The sequence below is a fragment of the Phyllobates terribilis genome, unplaced genomic scaffold (assembly GCF_046119375.1).
Source record: "Phyllobates terribilis strain yellow unplaced genomic scaffold, ASM4611937v1 Scaffold_12__6_contigs__length_324123572, whole genome shotgun sequence".
NCBI classification, from domain to species: Eukaryota; Metazoa; Chordata; class Amphibia; order Anura; family Dendrobatidae; genus Phyllobates; species Phyllobates terribilis.
Genome location: NW_027362772.1, coordinates 31,029,471 through 31,050,911, shown reverse-complemented (window position 1 = coordinate 31,050,911; position 21,441 = coordinate 31,029,471). Strand labels below are relative to the sequence as shown.

The 21,441-nt window shown below is 40.8% G+C and overlaps 1 protein-coding gene across 1 annotated transcript; it reads left to right on the top strand.

Annotated features, from left to right (window-relative positions):
• Window positions 1–2,768: 2,768 nt before the first annotated feature.
• LOC141172981 (phospholipase A2 inhibitor 25 kDa subunit-like) lies at window positions 2,769–18,813 on the top strand. The gene is made up of 5 exons (XM_073657593.1): window positions 2,769–2,851; window positions 8,677–8,793; window positions 13,429–13,593; window positions 14,080–14,217; window positions 18,463–18,813. The coding sequence occupies exons 1-5, from the start codon at window positions 2,800–2,802 to the stop codon at window positions 18,600–18,602; spliced, it is 612 nt and encodes a 203-aa protein (XP_073513694.1). The 5' UTR covers window positions 2,769–2,799; the 3' UTR covers window positions 18,603–18,813.
• The last annotated feature ends 2,628 nt before the right edge of the window (window positions 18,814–21,441 follow it).

The following is a 21,441-nucleotide window of genomic DNA, read 5'->3' as shown; positions in this document are numbered from 1 at the left end:
TACAGTCCCTTTTCATTCAGACGCTGACGGATAGTACGGTTTGACACTGTTGTACCCTCGGACTGCAGGGCAGCTTGAACTTGTTTGAATGTTAGTCGAGGTTCTTTATCCACCATCCGCACAATCTTGCATTGAAATCTCTCGTCAACTTTTCTTTTCCGTCCACATCTAGGGACGTTAACCACAGTGCCATGGGCATTAAACTTCTTGATGACACTGCGCACGGAAGACACAGGAACATTCAGGTCTTTGGAGATGGAATTGTAGCCTTGAGATTGCTCATGCTTCCTCACAATTTGGTTTCTCAAGTCCTCAGACAGTTCTTTGGTCTTCTTTCTTTTCTCCATGCTCAATGTGGTACACACAAGGACACAGGACAGAGGTTGAGTCAACTTTAATCCATGTTAACTGGCTGCAAGTGTGATTTAGTTATTGCCAACACCTGTTAGGTGCCACAGGTAAGTTACAGGTGCAGTTAATTACACGAATTAGAGAAGCATCACATGATTTTTCAAAGGGTGCCACTACTTTTGTCCACCCCCTTTTTTAGGTTTGGTGTGGAATTATATCCAATTTGGCTTTAGGACAATTCTTTTTGTGTTTTTTTCATTGAAGACAAATTAAATGAAGAGAATAATACCAAAGAATTAGTGATTGCAATCATTTTCAGGAAGAAACTGAGTATTATCTAACAGAATTGCAGGGGTCCCAATTATTTTGGCCAGCACTGTATGCATTCTAGCCCCCATATATATCAATTCTAGCCCCCATGTGTCCAACCTGCCCCACCCCATATATCCAGCCTGCCCCCTCTAAATATCCATCCTGGCCACCCTGTGTCCAGCCTGCCCCCCATATATCCATCTAGGCACCCATGTGTCTAACCTGCCCACCCAAATATCCATCCAGTCACCCAAGTGCCCAGCCTGCCCCCCCTATTTCCATCCAGTCCCCCATGTGTCCAGCCTGCCCCCCACACCCATGTATCCATCTAGGCCCACATATGTCCAGCCTGCCCCCCCTCACATCATGTATCCATCCAGGCCACCATTTGTCCAGCCTGCCCCCCATGTATCCACCCTTGACCCCATGTGTCCAGCCTGCCCCCCATATATGCATGCTATCGCCCACGTGTCCAGCCTGCCCCACCCCATATATCCAGCGTGCCCCCTCTATATATCCATCCTGGCCATCCTGTGTCCAGCCTGCCCCCATATATCCATCCAGGCCCCCATGTGTCTAACCTGCCCCCCCAAATATCTATCCAGTCTCCCATGTGTCCAGCCTGCCCCCCCACCTTATATCCAGCCTGCCCCCTCCATATATCCATCCTGGCCACCCTGTGTCCAGCCTGCCCCCCATATATCCATCCAGGGCCCCATGTGTCTAACCTGCCCCCCCCAAATATCCATCCAGTCCTCCATATGTCTAGCCTGCCCTCCCTATATCCATCCAGTCCCCAATGTGTCCAGCCTGCCCCCCACACCCATGTATCCATCCAGGCCCCAATTTGTCCAGCCTGCCCCCATGTATCCACCCTAGGCCCCATGTGTCCAGCCTGCCCCCCATATATGCAAGCTAGCAAACATGTGTCCAGTCTGTCCACCCATATATGCATCCTAGCCCCCATATATACTGTATGCATCCTAGCCCCCATGTGTCCAACCTGCCCCACCACATATATCCAGCCTGTCCCCCCATATATCCATCCAGGCCCCCATGTGTCCAGCCTGCCTCCCCCCATATTTCCTTGCTGGTCCCATGTGTCCAGCCTGCCTCCCCATATATCCATCCAGGCCCCCATGTGTCCAGCCTGACCACCCAATATACCAAACCAACCCTCACCTTATTTGTCCATCCAGGCCCCCCCCTTATGTGTCCAGCCAGGCCCCCCTCCCATGTGTCCATCCAGGCCCCCTTATGTGTCCAGCCAGGCTCCTCTTCCTTGTGTCCAGCCAGGCCCCCCCCCTTTATGTGACCATCCATGTCCGCACCGTTCCATTCTGCATTTACAAAAAAAAAGAAATATTATCCTTATCTTCCTGCGCTCCCGACACCGAGCGGTGTCCTCCTCCACTGCTGAGATCCGGCGCGCACGTAACAGAGGCCGGCGGCTGAGTTGTGAGCTTCCTTCACAGCAGGCACATGATGATGACATCATACGCCGGCCGGCGAAGTGAGACGCACAGCTTCATCTGCTCCTGCAGGACGTGCGACGCATTGGTTCAGGCAATGAATGCCGCGTGTGCGCCTCCCTACACACACTCTTCTGCACTTTTAAAGGACTCGTGCCCCTTAAAACTGGAGGTTTTTTTTTCCCCCTCTTCTCTTCTTCCCCCTCTCCTCTGCAGCAGGGGCCCACCGGTGAAAGTCCCAGTACCCCGTCAGGCCATTCCGACCCTGGGCGTGCTTCTTTTTAATTAGTCCGGCACATCTGATTCCAGCGCACCCCCTCATAAAGCAGTACAACGCTGCTGAATCAAGGCCATTGCCTACAGTGTTATTGAGCAGCATCCATGCTACCAGCATCACCGCCATCTAACAACAATCATCTTTCATTTTTCTTCTTTGTTTTCCAAGTCAACAAAGTTTGAAATCAAAGTTGACAAGATTACCTAACCGTGTCTAAGTGGGACTTTTGTGTAATGGTATGTTATAAACAATGTGGCCCGATATTTGTTTTTTTAAGGTGTAACCAACCACAAGTTTCATTTCCTCTGTTCCTCCCCAGATAGAACTGTATAAAAGTATATCCTCAGCTAAGTCTTCTACCACAGAACAAAGAACTAAAGCCAAACAATGACATCTCTGCCTATAACTCTGAGCCTCCTATCAGCTCTTGTAGCGAAAGGTAAGAAACCGCTTCCTCCTCTCTAGTATAATAGAAATGAAAAAAGCCCTAATTATCATTAATCTGCACCTATCATTAGAGGATTGCACCTGTCACACCGAGCAAATAAAACTGCAAGAAAATAACATACAGGCAAAAACCCACCATAAGGGGAATAAGACGATCACAATCTTCACATCGCACTTACAGGAAACCAGACAAAAAGAGCTTTTCAGAAAATCACATTAAACATAGCACAACTTCCATCTATCTTTCTAGTTATTTGTAAAGAAAAGAAACTTTAATACACAATAAAGCAAATGTGAAGAGATGCAAGTAACTATGCATAATACACAAACAAATGTATCTATTTAGGAATCTTTCTATCTACATTCTACATCTTTATATCTACATTAAAAAAAATGGAGTCAGCATGCCAAAGTCTGAGGGGGAGAAAATGGATATTAATCAGCAAATCCGAAGTTTAGTCTCAAAACAGTTTGAGAAAGGCTCTGCTATACTGAGCCCATACTCGCTTTCCTGCCCCCATTATTTTTTTTATTTATTTTCAAAAGGTTTTAGAAATCTGTCTATCTATTATCTATCTATTATCTATCATCTATTATCTATCTATTATCTATCTATTATCTATTTATTATCTATATCTATTATCTATCTATTATCTATCTATCATCTATTATCTATCTATTATCTATATCTATTATCTATCTATTATCTATCTATTATCTATCATCTATTATCTATCTATTATCTATTTATTATCTATATCTATTATCTATCTATTATCTATCTATTATCTATCTATTATCTATTATCTATATATTATCTATCTACTATCTATCTATCATCTATCATCTATCTATTATCTATCTACTATCTATCTATTATTTATCTATTATCTATCTATTATCTATCTATCATCTATCTATCATCTATCTATCATCTATCTATTATCTATATACTATCTATCTATTATCTATCTATTATCTATCTATTATCTATCTATTATTTATCTATTATCTATCTATTATTTATCTATTATCTATCATCTATTATCTATCTATTATCTATCTATTATCTATTATTTATCTATTATCTATTATCTATCTATTATCTCTCTATTATCTATCATCTATCTATTCTCTATCTATTATCTATCTATTATCTATCATCTATCTATTCTTTATCTATTATCTATCTATTATCTATCTATTATATATCTATTATCTATCTATTATCTATCTATTATCTATCATCTATAATCTATCTATTATCTGTCTATTACCTATCTATTATCTATTATCTATCTATTATCTATCTATTATCTATCTATTATCTATCTATTATCTATCATCTATAATCTATCTATTATCTGTCTATTACCTATCTATTATCTATTATCTATCTATTATCTATCTATTATCTATCTATTATCTATCTATTATTTATCATCTATCATCTATCTATTATTTATCTATTATATATTATCTATTATCTATCTTTTATCTATCTATTAACTATTATCTATTTATTATCTATCTATTATCTATTATATATTATCTATTATCTATCTATTAACTATTATCTATTATATATTATCTATCTATTATCTATCATCTATCTATCTATTATCTATCTATTATATATTATCTATTATCTATCATCTATCTATTATCTATCTATTATATATCATCTATCTATTATCTATTATCTATCCATTTATCTATATATTATCTATTCTCTATCTATTATCTATCTATTATCTATCTATTATATATTATCTATTGTCTATCTATTACAGTATCTATCTATCAAATGTAAGGACTAAATGCAAATATACTGAAGCGCAGATGTGTCTATATTAAAGCAAACCTATATATGTGACACATCAACTATATTGTTAAAAAATAACATTTATTGAAAAGATATAATAAAATACATAACAAGATAAAATGAGGGAAAGGGTAACACAAAAAGGAGGTTACTGGGTAGGACAATACTTAATATATAAGAAATACATAGTGTATTCAGTTTCTATACATCAGATGAGGCAGTGTATAAACGATCAATGTTTTAAATGAGGTCCACAATAAAGTGCATAGTGCTATAGATGGACCAAAATAGTAGAAAGGTGCTACATTATAAAAGAATCATCAATGAGGAGTATAGAGATAGAGACAAAAAGTGCATAAGTAATGAAGCATGTACTAACCCAGATAGCCAGATCCGACGCGCGTTTCGCCAAGGGGAGTCTTTGACGAGGATGTATCTATCTATCGTCTATCTATTATCTATTTATCTATTATCTATTATCTATCTATCGTCTATCTATTATCTATTTATCTATTATCTATATATCGTCTATCTATTATCTATCGATCTATTTATCTATATATTATCTATCTATTATCTATCTATCTATTATCTATCTATTATCTTTCTATTATCTATTATCTATCTATCTATTATCTATCTATTATCTATATATCATTGATCTATTATCTATCTATTATCTATCTATCATCTATCTATTATCTATATATTATGTATCTATTATCTATCTATTATCTATATATCTATTATCGATATATTATATATCTATTATCTATCTATCTATTATCTATCTATTATCTATCATCTATCTATTATCTATCTATTATCTATATATTATTGATCGATTATCTATCTATTGTCTATTATCGATTATCTATTATCTATCTATCATCTATCTATTATCTATCTATTATCTATTGTCTATTTATCTATATATCATCTATCTGTTATCTATTTATCAAAAAAATGGGGGTGTTTACTGAAAAAATTAGTTATAATATAATACCTGATAGTCTGATGACACCAATTTTTCATGGGCTCCCTAAAACCCACAAACCAGAATTTCCTACACCTTTACGCCCCATTATATCAAGTATTTCTTCTTTGAATGAAAATTTAAGTCAATGGGTAGATTTTTATCTACAGCCATTAATTCGCAGAACACAGGGTTACTTAAAAGACACGTCATCAGTAATTGATTATATGAAAAATGTAAAATGGTCTGAAAAATCTAAATTTCTGTCATGTGATGTGGTAAATCTGTTTTCATCTATTCCACATAATCTAGCATTAACTGCTGTGTTCTATCACCTACAAAAATATAGCGGCTATACGGCCGAAACGAAGGAAATGATTATCCGGAGTATTGAATATCTCCTTGAGGATAATTTTTTTATGTTCAATGAAGAATATTATTTCCAAATCAAAGGTTGCCCAATGGGCTCATGTTTCTCCCCATCTTTAGCTGTACTTTTTGTATCATGGTGGGAAGAAAGCATTATTTTCACAGACAAAAATCCTTTTAAAAATGACATTGAACTATATGTTAGATATTTGGACGATGTTTTACTAATATGGGTCGGAGAAGTGGAAAAAAATCCATATTTTTTATCCTATAGCAATGCTAATGATGTAAATCTAAAATTTACTTATACTGAACCGCAGGATAAAATTAGCTTTTTGGATTTGTATCTCATGGGGGATGTAAAACAACAAAGGGTTAGATATCGCAACTATAGAAAACCTGTCAGTGGGAACACTACACTTAGAGCAGACGGCTGCCACCCACCCATACTGTGAATTCAATCCCCTATGGGGAATTAAATAGGATTTATAGAAATAGCTCTGATATCACACTATTCAATGACCGAGCAACATCTAGATTAATGGAAAGGGGGTATAAGACAAAACATTGATTCAGCATTAAAAAAAAGTTCTGGTAAGAAATACTCATTTAAATAACAGAGATGATGGTATTAATAACAGCCAGAAACTAATAACCAAAAAACCAAACAATACGGACAAAAAAAAACCATCTTCAGTACCCCATATAGCTGCCAATTTCAGGAAATAAAAAATATTATAAACAGATATGTCCCTGTATTATTCCAAGCTGGGACTTAAATAAAATCCTGAAAAATGGATTAGTATGTGTGCCGAGAAAAGGGAGATCATTAGGTGCTACTCTTTCCCCAAGTCTATACAGGCCACAAAAAAGTGATAAAAAAATCTGGCTCAGTTGTAAAGGTTTTTATAAATGTGCATGTTCCAAATGTACGAGGTGCCAATATACATTGCAAACTCAAAAAATTGATGCAGCCAATGATATAAAAAGATTTATTAATTGCAATACTAACTATGTTGTGTATTGCATATTTTGCAAAGAATGTAAAATAAAATACATTGGCTGCAGAATACGCAAATTAAAGAAAAGGATGGCAGAACATGTCACCAACATCAAAAATAAAAATGCGTCCTATTCAGGAGCTTGCAAACATTTTGTAGAGAGATAAAGGGGAATTAAATCATTTTTCATTCTATGGGCTAGAAAAAGTGGATATTCCTATTAGAGGAAAAAACTCCTCCTAAGAGAATTATTTTGGATCATTAAACTTGATACAAAATACCCCAATGGCATGAACTATAGGAATGATACCCTTTATCTATATTAAATCTTAGGGATTTGAATGCAGGTTTTTTTTATTTTTTCTCCTTCTGGTTTTCCTTGTGATTTAGCCTTGTGATTATGCTGATTATTCTCTAATGTGATTGATTGCTAACATATGTGTTTATTGATCAACGGTTGGTCACCATTTGTTTTTATACCATGTATCATAAGGAATCTGTGTCTCAGTGAATAAGGGCTTCTGCCAGAACCGCGTGGAGATGTATTCCCAACCTGTATGATGTTTTGAATTATTTTGTAATAAATTGAGGATTTTAATTATTTTTGGGACTCACCAAAATTATTTTCCTATCTATCTATCTATCATCTATCTATCCTTTATCTATTATCTATCTATTATCTATCTATCATCTATCTATTATCTATTATCTATCTATTATCTATTATCTATCATCTATAATCTATCTATTATCTGTCTATTATCTATCTATTATCTATTATCTATCTATTATCTATCTATTATCTAGCTATTATCTAGCTATTATCTATTTATTATCTATTATCTGTTATCCATTATCTATATATTGTCTATCTATTATCTATCTATTATCTATCTATTATCTATCTATTATCTATTACCTATATATTATCTATTATATATCTATTACCTATCTATTATCTATATATTATCTATTATATATCTATTTATCTATCTATTATCTATCTATTTCTCTTTCTATCTATCTATATATTATATATCATCCATCTATTATCTATCTATTATCTATTATCTATCTATTATCTATCATCTATCTATTATCTATCATCTATTATCTATCTATTATCTAGCTATCTATCTATGATCTATCTATATTATCTTTCTATTATCTATTATCTATATATCATTGATCTATTACCTATCTATTATCAAATATCTATCTATTATCTATCTATCTTTCTATTTATCTGTATATCATCTATCTATTGTCTATCTATTATCTATCATCTATCTATTATCTATCTATTATCTATTGTCTATCTATTATCTATTATCTATTATCTATCTATTACCTTTCTATTAGCTATTGATTTATCAATATATTATCTATTATCTGTCTATTATCTATCTATTATCTATCTATTATCCATCTATTATCTATTATCCATTATCTATCTATTATCTATTATCTATCTATTATCCATTATCTATCTATTATCCATTATCTATCTATTATCTATCTTGATCTATAAGTTATAATGTGAATTTAGTAGAATTATTGTTATTTTCAATGTGACCCCTTCTAACCCCACTAGTGGTTTCTAATGTACAGAGTAATTAGTGATGAATGTTCTGATGTCTCCATAGGTTTCGCTTTGTCGTGCATCCATTGTATGTCTTTCGTGTCTTCGACATGTTCAGGCAACAATGTGACTTGTCCTTCTGGCCATTTGTGTGCATCCTCATACATAGAAGCCAGCACCGGTGAGTCATGCGATTTTCTTGCATTTTGATTCTAGAGCTGCTGAGATCACTGATTGGTTGCAGCGCTGTCAACGTGACATCAGCGCTGCAGATAATACTAGACTACAGGAGCAGCAGTGGAGATTCATTGCTGGCCCCCGAAGAGTGCGAATGAGCAAGTTAAAAACAGTTTTTCCTTATCACATAACCAGGAGTATTTTTTTTGTTATTTTTAATAAATAATACACCACTCCATATCTTTCTACTGAAACAATCCTATGTTTCAAATCCCATGTTTTTCTTATAGGGAACCTGTCATATCCCCAAATACTATTAATCTGAAGATATAGGGTTAATTATAGGTTTAATCTGCAAGTCAATAGCAACATGTTTCCTAGCCGCCTGTGACTAGAGCTAGTTACCCCATCCGCAGATGTCCAATCTTCTTCTCCAGGCCCCTGACATGCAAAGGCTTTTCTTACACTGGGATATATAAAATATGACTATCGCACAGTGTCTCCAAGATGAACTAAACTTTTATTCTCACAAGCAGGTTTTATAGAGAATCACACAAGCTATTTTTAGCACCCATTGTTCTCACCAAATAATACCCACAGTAGGCTCCCAGACAGCAGTTATGCCACAACCCATTAATCAGCACATTGTCTGTTTGCCACTGCTAAGTGAGCACAGGAAGGTTGGGGCCAGCAGTGCTTCGGTCACATCACAGCATGTCCAACAATATGCGATCCACAATATTCACCCCACTTTATAACATTATGTCCCATTAGCTGCATAGGCGCTACGACAACCCCCATGTGGCAAAATCTTGGGAGTACGGGGTTGATCCGTCACACCGCCTAACTGAGAGCGAGGAGACACCGTCTTTCTGTCATAGAGACATGCATGGAAAGGCTGCAGTCATCACTCACAGCATGGCAAGCGCAGCCCAGCACTTTGATTGACAGCTGTGCAGAACAGACGTGCTGGGGTGTGCTAATGTAGCGTCCCGAGGGCTCGGTCGCTACAGAGGTATTGCACCTCTGCCAGAGCTGTGATATTCCACTCCCGGGTAAGGATGGAGTATGGACCAGGGCTCAGGTAGCTGCATGCAGCACACACACCCCATTTCCGAGGGACAGCTCAACGGTGCTCCCATTAGACAGTAATGCAGGCACGACAGACCATGTCCCTGGCTGGAGTGGGGAGTGGGGATGAAAACCCGGTGATGCAGGAGCAAGAGGGGACGGATCCTGAGCGTAGGTAGGAGCTCATTGGTTGCTGGTCACCTGGGCTCATGTTCTAGAGGGAAGTATAAAAGGTGGGCACCATCTTAGATCGAGGTTCTGTTTAGGTTCAGTCTGTTCAGTGGAGAACGCAGAAGAGAAGACAGGGAGCAGAGGCTCTGTAGGAGCTCTGCTCAGAGGCAGGCCTAGTGAAAAGGCCGGGGCCTGAGAGGAGAAGGAACAGAGGAGAAGAGAAGGAACAGGAAAGGGAAAGAAGTGGCCAAGAAACAGAAGGGCTCAGCAACAAGAAGGTGGAAGGGACCCTAAGGACCAACGTGAATCGGGTGACGGGTCAGGCAAGAAGAGGGTACCGGATCCCAATTTGGTGGAAGCTAATAATCTTCAGCCAAGAACCGGAGGTCGTGACCATCACTTGGTGCGACCCCTTGCTAGGAAGGCATACCATATAGGGTAGCGGGAAACGGGGCCCACGTTTACCCGCATAGACCCGCGGGAGCTGGACAAAAGCTTGGTCACTGGCGGGGCATGAGCCGAAGGAAGGATAGGAAGGAGCTCAGAACCATACTCCTGAAGTGCCTGGGGGTTGACCGAGTCCCTCACCTGGTGGACACCGCACGGCTTGGGTGGTCACTGCTTGCGCTGAATTGACCCGGAGCATATGAACTGTGAGTAAAAGACATTGGACTGCAGTACGTTGTCTGTGTACTCCTTGCTCCTCCAGCACTACCGGCACTGGGACTCTCTGTACCATGACCCCCACCATCCTCTACACTGCCCTGGGGCTGCACTCTTCCTGTGGGGAGTAACACTACCTCAGCTGCAAACACCATCAGCCTCAACGGTCTGCCTTGCAGCGGCGTTTCATAATCCACGGGTGGCGTAGTCGGACATTACCTACAGCACATCATAGACTACCACTGGTCTGACCACCCTGAGCCATGGGACCGGGTCACCACTACTACCCCCATCGTCTCCCTATTGCCCGGCTCCAAGTGCCCCACGGCCCAGGGGGCGAGTCACTTACAGCCATCACTCGCTGAAATGAGCGATGGCTATAGCCGCTCCATACATGCCTCTATGACTGAAAGTCATCATTTTTCGATAACCTTAATTTTCTCCTGGTAGTCATGCTTTCAGAAAGGTGGCTGGACAGCATTATAAACCTATTAACCTACAGGTCAGGAGCCCCTTAATCAGTGTCCTTCATATACAACTTCCTCCTCTATTTCCTTATGAAGTTTCTCTGCCATCTACTTTTCGACTTCTTCTTTACTTTCCATCTTTTATGGCAACCTACTTCTTTGCACCCCTCTCCCTCATTAACTATCTCTTTTGCTATATCCAAATGCACTGTCTGAGCATATTATTCCAGTACTATATTTGTACATTGTTCTGAGGCTTTAGATTGAGCACCTGAAGGAGCATTAAAGGCACTATTTTGATTGTCATATTCCTCGGCTGGAGAGTTCTCTCTATTCCCTTTTCTAATCTCTTGCAGCACGAATTGCAAGCAGTAGTGCCGATCACAGTCACCTTGACACATAGGTCTTTCATCTGGTGGTGCAGATGAAGACATAAATGTCCAGAAATAGGCGATTTAGCAAAGTTCATGCATGAGCTCTACTACACACTCACATCTACCTTTAAGCTACAGCTCCATAATATGATCTTCATTCTTTATGGACACAAAGATCAGCCCTATCTATAGTTTTAGAGCAACTGACTATAGAAATACCCCAAACCTCAGCTGTCCGGAACAGGCAGACTGAGCCTAACACCTTTTTATGAGGTGCACACTTCAGCCCTGTGTTTCCAAAAAATGGAAGAATTTTGAAGGGGGAAAAGCTGTGTTCCGTAGAGTATTGCTTTTGTTTTTTTTAAATGTAGAGATACAAAATATAAAATGAAAAAAATAAATAATTAAAAAAATACCGAGATGATTCTAAGCAGCAAAACAGACTATTCAGGTACCTTGGCTGGAGGCATTGTTGCAGATTCGGTCAATATTGTTAAAAATGATGGACACGGTGAAGGTTTAGGAGGGTGTGACATAAAGCATGAGAGTCCCCATCTCTGTGAGGCATTTGTGTCTACAGACTGCCTTCTACTTTCAAAACGGGACCCTGTAAAAATAACCGGAAGACGGAGAGTTTCAGGAGGGACGAGTCTGGATGGAACACCAGGTCAGGTGACCTTGATGACTCAGTTCCTGCTATAAGAGGTGAGCGCACCAAAGCGGCAGGGAATTTGGTGCCAAATCGAAAAATCAGGACGTGTGCTGAGGAAAGAGCAGAGGCCAAGGTGTCAGGCTGCATCGGGCAGTTTCTGTAACCTAGACCTGTGCCAGGCAAGACTTGGAGTTAAGATTCCTCTGGTCAAGGTCCAAAGATCAGACCTGTGTCGGTCAAGATTCAGATTCCAGATGCCACCTGTCAAAAGTCAAGCCCCAGTTCTCATCTGACCAGGTCCGGGAGACAACCATCATTGGTCAAGTACTGAAGACCCATTGAGGATCCCCTCCCGGAAGTGAATTAAAAAGAAAAAGCCAGCTCATTCACATTTTTTGGCATCCTGAAGCACAAAACTCTAGAGACCACTTGCATAGACGGAAAAAATTCAGAAATTATTCCAGCTTTCATCATGTGCAAAAAAATATTTTATTGATAAAATGGTAATTCCATGGAAGAAATAGGCATAGCAATGTGTTTCAAACGCAACCCTGCATTCCTTGTCAGCTTTGACGAAGAACCTAGGACTGCGTTTGAAACGCGTTGCTATGCCTAGTTCTTCCACTGAATTACCATTTTATCAATAAAAAATTTTTTTGCACATGATGAAAGCGGGAACAATTTCTCAAATTTTTCCCGGAAGTGAATGCCTGCGTTGGTGAACAGGAGGCACACGTGAGCTGGGCCATTGCTTCCAGCATTGATGTAGCTCTGATAGACTTTGTTAGATGGACTTGGACAAGCGGGAAGAACCGGAGACCACCCTGCTAGGGCCTGTGACCAAGAGATGAGCATTACGGTGATACCTATATTACTGTGACTACTATTCTTAGTAGAAGGTTGCCAGATTACATATCAAGAACTGTCATAATAGTTCTAGAACAACTGTATGATCCATTGTATGTAAGATATTGTGTATTTTGAGCTGTGATTACTCTGTTCCCTACGATTTACTGTTTTCTATAATTATCCCTTCTCTGCCCTTGTCTGCATGTTGCATCCAAAAAACTTGTTTAAAAAGAACCCAGGAAGCCACGTTGTGAGTCATCAGCGTCCATCAGGTGCTTGTGATGTCTCATATGACATATCTTGCAGAATATATATATTTTTTTTTGCTATGAATAAGTATAAGCAAAACCAAAAGGATTTATTTACTTATTTATGTATATTTTGAATTTCAGACTCATTTCCAGAATTTGTAGGAATTTCTGTTCCAATTTTGGTCAGGCAGTGCCTACCTTCATTTACTTGTGACTCAGCAGAGAGTATGTCCTCTCTATATGCACAAGTCAGGATGGTGACTTCATGTTGTGACACTGATAACTGCACTCCTGATATTCCTGCAAGTAAGTCATTCCCTTCATTCAATTTCTTGGCTACATATTTTTTTCTGCATTTCCTAAATATACCTGTTTTTCTGGAAAAAGAAATAGCTCATTGACTTTAGGGCTCCACATTTACATGCGCAGCACAATCAAATTCCATATTAAAGGAGTTGTCAACTACTTTTTAAGTTTTGTCTTGTTTGCCCAACATAGTTTAAGGAAAAAAAAGTAAAACTATAACTAATTCCCAGATCGGCGTGGCATCAAAACCCAGCGGGGGCGGAACATGACTACTACATCCTTCTCAGTCCTTCCCATAAGGAACTTCAGTAGAAAGGCATTTCTTTTCTTTTCCTAAACCACCTTGGGGCCATAAGGTATAACTTGTACCATATGCAAATTCCTATAAGTAGGATGAAACCCCTTTAAGGTTGTAATAAATTGATATTTGTCTTTTTCTTATTGATTTCTTCATTGAACACTCCTCTATTTTTCTCTTAATTTCAGTACCAACTAAACTATCTCAGCCTAATGGACTGGTCTGTCGATCCTGCCAACATACTGATCCTTGGTGTTTGACTTCAAAAACCATATCATGCCGAGGGAATGAGAATATGTGTCTTCATCAGACAATCCAAATGAAAGGTATCAAAGATAGTTTCTATATTTTGGAAACCCCCCTGTCATCAGTTGATGCTGGGACATGGGATATTTTGCAGTGCTGTATTGAGTAGCTGCCATGTAAATGAATGGATTTCTTTGCACTATCTGGACAAACTGGTTCCACCAGAGAAGAGAAGTGCTGTCAAAGCCTCCAGCTCTGGCATAACTAGTCTGATTGCTTTTGTCCTGTATGCAGAAGCCCTCTCTTTGGATCTAAGGGTTAACATTTCTCCTTGTGGAGAGTGACAAGCCAAGCCTGGCATATCAGTGTGAGGAGACTTCTAATGCTCCTCTGTGAAATAAAATATCCAAATTGCCTCTTCAGAAAGGAATAGGACTAGAACTCTAGTACCACTTATTGGAAGAAGCAATCCTAAAAGTCAACATCAACCCTTTAACAAGCCTTGCAATATGACTTAGGATAAAAGCCAAACCAGAATCTCAATTTACAGACATGATGTTTCAGGGTATTGCCCCTCATCAGTGCAAAGTATGAGACTTGATTTGGCTAGGTGAGAGGCTTAAGACTAGGTGAGAGAGGCTTAAGACTAGATGAGAAGCTAAGAGGTTACCCCTTAGATCCCAGACTTAAAGGGAACCTGTATGCAGGATTTTGCTAAGTCTGGCTAAGTCTGGCTGTCTCTATGATGAGGAATGTCAGGTATTCCACAGTGACGACAACGGGGGGATCACGTAATATCTCACCGTGCCGTCAATGTGTCATGGATTTTGTCCGGAATCGCGAGCACACGATCCAGACTACTCACTTCTTAGGTATCGGCAAGCGACCAGTGAGCATATGGTGTCACACCTCGTGATTCCAACGCATGAAATATGTGTTTACGCCCTCCCTGTGGTCACTGTTAGCTTCACAATAGCCTGATTATTAATATTATTCACTGCCACCATCGTCCTGCTTTGAAATATAATACAGGCCTGGGCAGAAGCCTGCGTTCTGGTAGTGCATTGCTTTGTTGGAGGGAACGATTTCAGGACAAAAGTAACAGAACCATTAAATTTTATATTTAATCCAAAAGGGAGGCAGTGTTTAGGAAAAATATATACAAGGATTTTACAAAGGAGACATTAAAATACATAAGCAGTTACACAAAATTATAAGGATTAAAGGAGGAAACTTACTATATGAACGCTGAGATGATTCAATATAGGTTGAGGAGGAGCTCCCGATTTGATTAGACTGTTATTGAACAGGATCCATTGCTTATAGTCCTTATACCTCTCTGGCAATGAATGAATCTCCAACCATAGCAAACTATTTTATGCTGAAGGGATAGACCTGCCCACACACCCCTGTGCTGACATCATGTGGGCTCAGCTCCACCCTTCATGTCTGTATTAAAAAACTCTAACTTCCGGGATAACTTATCACGCCTTGATTCCAGAAGCCCAAAAGTGATACCAAATTTTCTATTATGATTTTACCTTCATTTAGAGACCACGCATGATGCATTTGGGACCCATAATTCTGGTGCTTTTGCACTACGACTCCACGGAGGGTTGTACAGCGACAGGGAAATATGCATACATTCCTTGGCTGACCCTGCCACTAAAAATATATGTCCCATCATTATTGGAATTATGGAACTTACAATATTCCATATTCCGTATCTGCTGCTGGGGAATTGTTAAACTGTCTTGGAGACTAAGCGAGCCATTTCCTCCTTCCTGTCATCTCTGCCCCTATGCTGGAAGGTGTCAATCTTTCCCAGGTCTGTGTTAAGAGGAAATACATTTGCATTTTACTTAAGTTGTAACACTTCTTGGCTGGCATTTGTTTGTGTAAGCTATTTTGGCTGTGGGTGATAATTTGCAGGGAGACACTGTAGATTGTCATCTCTGGACAAATACTATAGGAGAGGCGCTTGGGAAAAAAAGCTAATATTCTCTTAATATATCCCTGACATTAATATCTCCCTGACAAGGAACATACTTGTGCTTCCGGGCGGGTGTGTGGGCAGGTCTTTTCTTGCTGATTTGGCCTAGAGCACCAAGGAAAGACCCTGCCTACAGTCCCACATCGGAGCATGAGCATATCATTAACTCAAAGCTGCAAACACTGATTACACAAGAACCACAAGACGGATTTCTTCACCTCGGGTATCATATTAATCAGTGTAACAGCCTCAACATGACAATGCATGTAGTTTTCTTATCAATACCCTGCTGACAGGTTTCCTTTAAGCCTTTCACCTAGTGAAACCAGATCTCATACTTTGCACTGATGAAGGGCAACACCCTGTAACACTATTTCTGCAAATTGAGATTCTGGTTTGGCTTTTATTCTAAGTCATATAGCAAGGCTTGTTAAAGGGTTGATATTGATTTTTAGGTTTGCCACTTCCAATAGGTGGCGCTAGAGTTGTAGTGCTCTTCCTTTCTGAAGAAGCCCTGTTTATAACTTCAATTTGCCCTAGCAGAGAAAATGGAAAGTAACGTTGTCATAGTAAGATAACTAATGTTACTTTCCTAGAAAAGTTTACAAAATACTGTAAGTGCTGTATTGTTTTCGCTTCACATTAATTTTTCTTTCTCTTGAGCTTGATAAGGATGAGCAGACCTGTGGAAGCTCGAGTTCTGGTACCCGATCCGAACTTTAGTCCAAAGTTAGGTTTGGGTACCAGAACTGTACCTGAACCAGAATCTGAACCCCATTAAAAACAATGGGGACACAAACTTTGGAACTGGAAAATTCTCTCCCTGTGTCTCTCTTTCTCTAAAGATTCGAACATTAAAACAAACCTCCAGAAGTCCTTGTTTAGTGTTTTTCACCGATGGTTTTTGCTGTGTTTTTGCCACTGCTTTCTTTTGCAGCATTTTTAGGGTGCGGATTACGTGTGCGCTTTGTCTACATCACATGTTTAATAAAGTTATTTTTTGTTCACCATATACACAGCTAAAAACGCTGCCAAAAATGTTGAAAAAAGCTTGTTGACTTATTTCAGTATTTTTCCACTTTCTCAACGCTGCAAAAATTTGGAAAGAATTGACAAAAATGCTGCAGTTATCAAATTCAGTCAGGAAAAAAAACAAGTGTGTGCAGGAGATTTCAGAAATCGCATGGTTTTTGCTGGTAGTGTAAAACGCTGCTTTTTATTTGTGTAAGAAAACACTGCAAAAAAATGAATGTAAACATTACCTAATGAATGGGAAAACAAGCATTGAAAGATGCATCAAAAATGTGGAAAAAACGTGTTTTAAAGTAGTGTTTTTCCTTCCAAGAGACACCTTTTTCGGTGCTGAAATGTATGCTCTTAACGTGTGAGGCTATGTGCCCACGATGCAGAAATGCTCAGTATTTTTTCCTGAGCGTTTCTGCATCTCCCTGGCAGAAAAAAATGCATGCGGATTGTACATGCGTTTTCCTGCCAGGGACATGCGGATGTGAAGCGTTCTTCACATGCATTTCCGCATGCGGGTTGACAAGCGCTTTCCAAGCGATTTTGGCATCACTTGGAAAGTGCTTGACAACTTGGTCACACTATATAAATCCATGCAACCGGCATGGATTTATATACTGTGACCGAAAGAATGGTAAAAAATAAAAAAAAAAATATATACTTACCCTCTGATGGCCCCCGGAGTCTTGTTTCCCTCCGTCCCGGCAGCCGGCAGCGGTACACTGAAGGACCTGCCGACGTCAGCATCGCGTGACCCGTCACATGACTATGACGTCAGCGCAGGTCCTTCAGTCCATCGCTAGCTGCCGGCATGAAAGGACGAGTGCCGCGGGGGCCGCCAGAAGTTAAATATAATCTTTATTTTTTATTTTATTCTTTTTTTCACAGTTTTCTATGGTACCAGGGTCAGGAGGAGAGTATACTCTCCTCCAGACCTGGGTACCATCCGCACATTGGAACGCGTGCATTCCGCAAGTCCTTATTTAGTGAAGCGGAATGCACGCATTCTAATGCAAGTCAATGGCGGCGAAAACGCAGCACTTCCGCAAAATAATTGGTAGTGCAGCGTTTTTTTCCGCAATGATAATCCGCAGCGGAAATTTCCGCAGCATGTGCACAGCACATGCGGATTATCATTGGGGGACATGGCAGGCCTTCTACCATGTGTTTTTTAAGCGTTTCGGCAGCGTTTTTGCCGCTGTGGAAACGCTTAAAAAACGCATCGTGGGCACACAGCCTGAGTAAGAAAATCCTCTTGACAGACTCCCTTTATCTTAAAATTCTAATGAGCGCTATAAAATTTTTGCAGGACCCATCTCATTTTCAGCCGCTATTTGGCATTGCACATCACAAGCCTTCTGTCAACTGGATCCCCTGGTCTATAAATCTGAAGGAATGCAAGCTGAATTAAATTTGACCTGCAGAAGTAAAGCATATCAGTGCACATAAAGTCATCTTGACTCCTGCCATTACGTATCTTCTACTGCTGTCAAAACAGAAATCAAACTATTCCATGTTCACTTAACTGTTACCCAACCACTGATCGGTTTACGACTTGTTGATTTTTGTCTTCTTTATTTTCTAACTTCATTGCATTGTAATCCGAGATTTCCTCTTCAATAAATTCTTAAATGTAATAAAAAATACATTTTCTCCATTAGTTAGTTCATGCTTTTATTTCTTTTGTGCCCATTATTTATCATGCATCCACTTGTAATTCAGCACACTTGCTGACATCTAGTGACCCAACGGGCTATGCTTAACCCCTTACCGACGTGGAACATAATAGTATGCCCCACGTCGGATCCCATTGTTTAGCGAGGGCTCCGACACTGAGCCCGCACTAATCCAGGCACATGTCAGCTGATTCTTACAGCTGACATGTGCCCGCAACAGCCACGGGTGGAATCGCGATCCACCCACGGCTGTTAACTAGTTAAATGCCGCTGTCGATCTATGACAGATCACTGGCTCTGCCCATCGGTGACCCCGTCACGTGATTGTGGGTCACCGATGGGTTGGCATGACAACCCGGGGTCTGCAGGAGACCCCTGTGGTTCTCATGTCCAGATTGCCATGAATGCTGCCCAGTGGTTGACGCTCATAGCAAGTGAGCAAATCTGCTGCATACACGCGATCTGCACCTCGCCTGTATGCAGCTGTCACACTGTCACAGAATACTGGAGGTAGGGGGCCTAAGCTGACCCTAAGCTGGGGCCCTGACTAATCCCTCATCCTGGAGGTACTGTTAAAGGTACAGAGGTCCAGGCCGCCAGCGTAACCCCTACCTCCTGAGGATCCCTGCACCACAGTAATCTAGTCCTGAGAAGGACCCCGATCACAACAATTGGGAACCAGCAATAATATGCCCACACACAGTATTTAGACGAACGAGACAGTACAAGGGAAAAACCAAAACCACCTTGCATACAACTTCAACACAACTACAACAGAGGGAACACCAACGGGAAAGGAGATAAATGATAAAGCGAGGAAAGGGAAATAAAACTTCCAAATACACTTATCTCAGCAACTCCAAACACCACGATCCGCTCTGTAAGTCTGAATGAAAAGCTTTCACCGACACCTCACAAACAGACCTGCAGGAATATAAAGGAGTCTCACTAACGAAGCATTGATTGCAGCTGGGCGAGGCTGGACCTCAGCTAGCCCAGAGAGAGAGAGAATTAACTCCTTCACTGCCGAGAAAACACAAAGCACCAACAAGTCAGCTGCGAGAAGTCAGGCTGTGTACTCGTGACGATCTTCGTGGCAACACACCCGTGACAGTACCCCCCCTTCTACGAGGGGCCTCCGGACCCTCAGGGCCAGGTTTATCCGGGTGAGTCGTGTGGAAGGCCCGAACTAATCGGTCTGCGTTAATATCCGACGCAGGAACCCACATCCTCTCCTCAGGACCATACCCCTTCCAATGAACCAAGTACTGAAGGGACCGGCGATTAAAGCGTGAATCAATGACCCTCGATACCTGGAACTCCAAGTTACCATTGACAACCACAGGAGGGGGAGGTAAAGGTGACGGTACCACCGGCGCCACATACCTCTTAAGCAATGATCTGTGAAACACGTTGTGAATTTTAAACGTAGGGGGGAGGTCAAGACGGAATGCCACCGGATTAATAACAGAACTGATTCTGTACGGCCCGATGAACCTGGGACCCAGTTTCCAGGAGGGAACCTTAAGTTTAATATTCCTGGTAGACAACCATACCAGATCGTTCACACTTAGGTCCGGACCAGACACTCTCCTCCTATCAGCCATACGTTTGTATCGGTTCCCCATAGTATTCAGATTCTTCAGCACCCCTCTCCATACTGAAGCGAGAGATGAGGAAAATCGTTCCTCCTCCGGAACCCCCGAAGAGCCCCCCCTACTGAAAGTACAAAACTGGGGGTGAAAACCATATGCCCCAAAAAACGGGGACTTACCAGTGGACTCGCTTCGCCTATTATTGAGAGCAAACTCTGCCAGAGGTAGGAAAGAAGCCCAGTCCTCCTGGTTCTCTGACACAAAACACCGAAGATATGTCTCCAAGCTCTGGTTCATACGTTCCGTCTGACCATTGGTCTGAGGATGAAAAGCCGACGAGAATGACAAATGCATCCCCCGCCGTGCACAAAACGCCTTCCAGAACTTGGACACAAACTGAGACCCCCGATCAGACACCACCTCGGAGGGTACCCCGTGAAGCCTCACAATCTCCCCAATGAACACCTGCGCAAGAGTTTTAGCATTAGGGAGAGCCGGAAGAGCGATAAAATGTGCCATCTTGCTGAACCTGTCCACTACAACGAGTATGACCGTTTTACCCGAAGACGGAGGGAGGTCCGTAATAAAGTCCATAGACAGATGAGTCCAAGGACGCTCCGGGATCTTCAAAGGTAAGAGGGCCCCAGACGGACGGGTATGTGAGGTCTTAGAGCGCGCACAAACCCCACAGGACGCGACAAAAGTTACCACCTCTTTATGTAAGTTAGGCCACCAAAACCGACGCGAGAGGAGATCCACAGTTGCTTTACTCCCCGGGTGTCCTGCAAAAACTGAGTTATGGTGTGCCTCGATCACCTTTTGTCGCAACTGATCTGGAACGAACAGTCTCCCCGGAGGTCCAACAGGGGCGTCCCCCTGAGCCTCCAATATCTCCTCCTCCAGCTCAGAGCATACTGCCGAAACCACCACCCCCTCCTGAAGAATAGGAATCGGGTCGTCTGTATTCCCGGCCCCAGGGAAACTACGAGATAAGGCATCCGCCTTTACATTTTTAGA

Coding starts and splice junctions, on each gene's coding strand:
- LOC141172981 (XM_073657593.1), top strand. CDS start 2,800: ATGACATCTCTGCCTATAACTCTGAGCCTCCTATCAGCTCTTGTAGCG. Junction 2,852..8,676: donor ATCAGCTCTTGTAGCGAAAG/GTAAGAAACCGC, acceptor ATGTCTCCATAG/GTTTCGCTTTGTCGTGCATC. Junction 14,218..18,462: donor TCAGACAATCCAAATGAAAG/GTATCAAAGATA, acceptor AAATTTTTGCAG/GACCCATCTCATTTTCAGCC.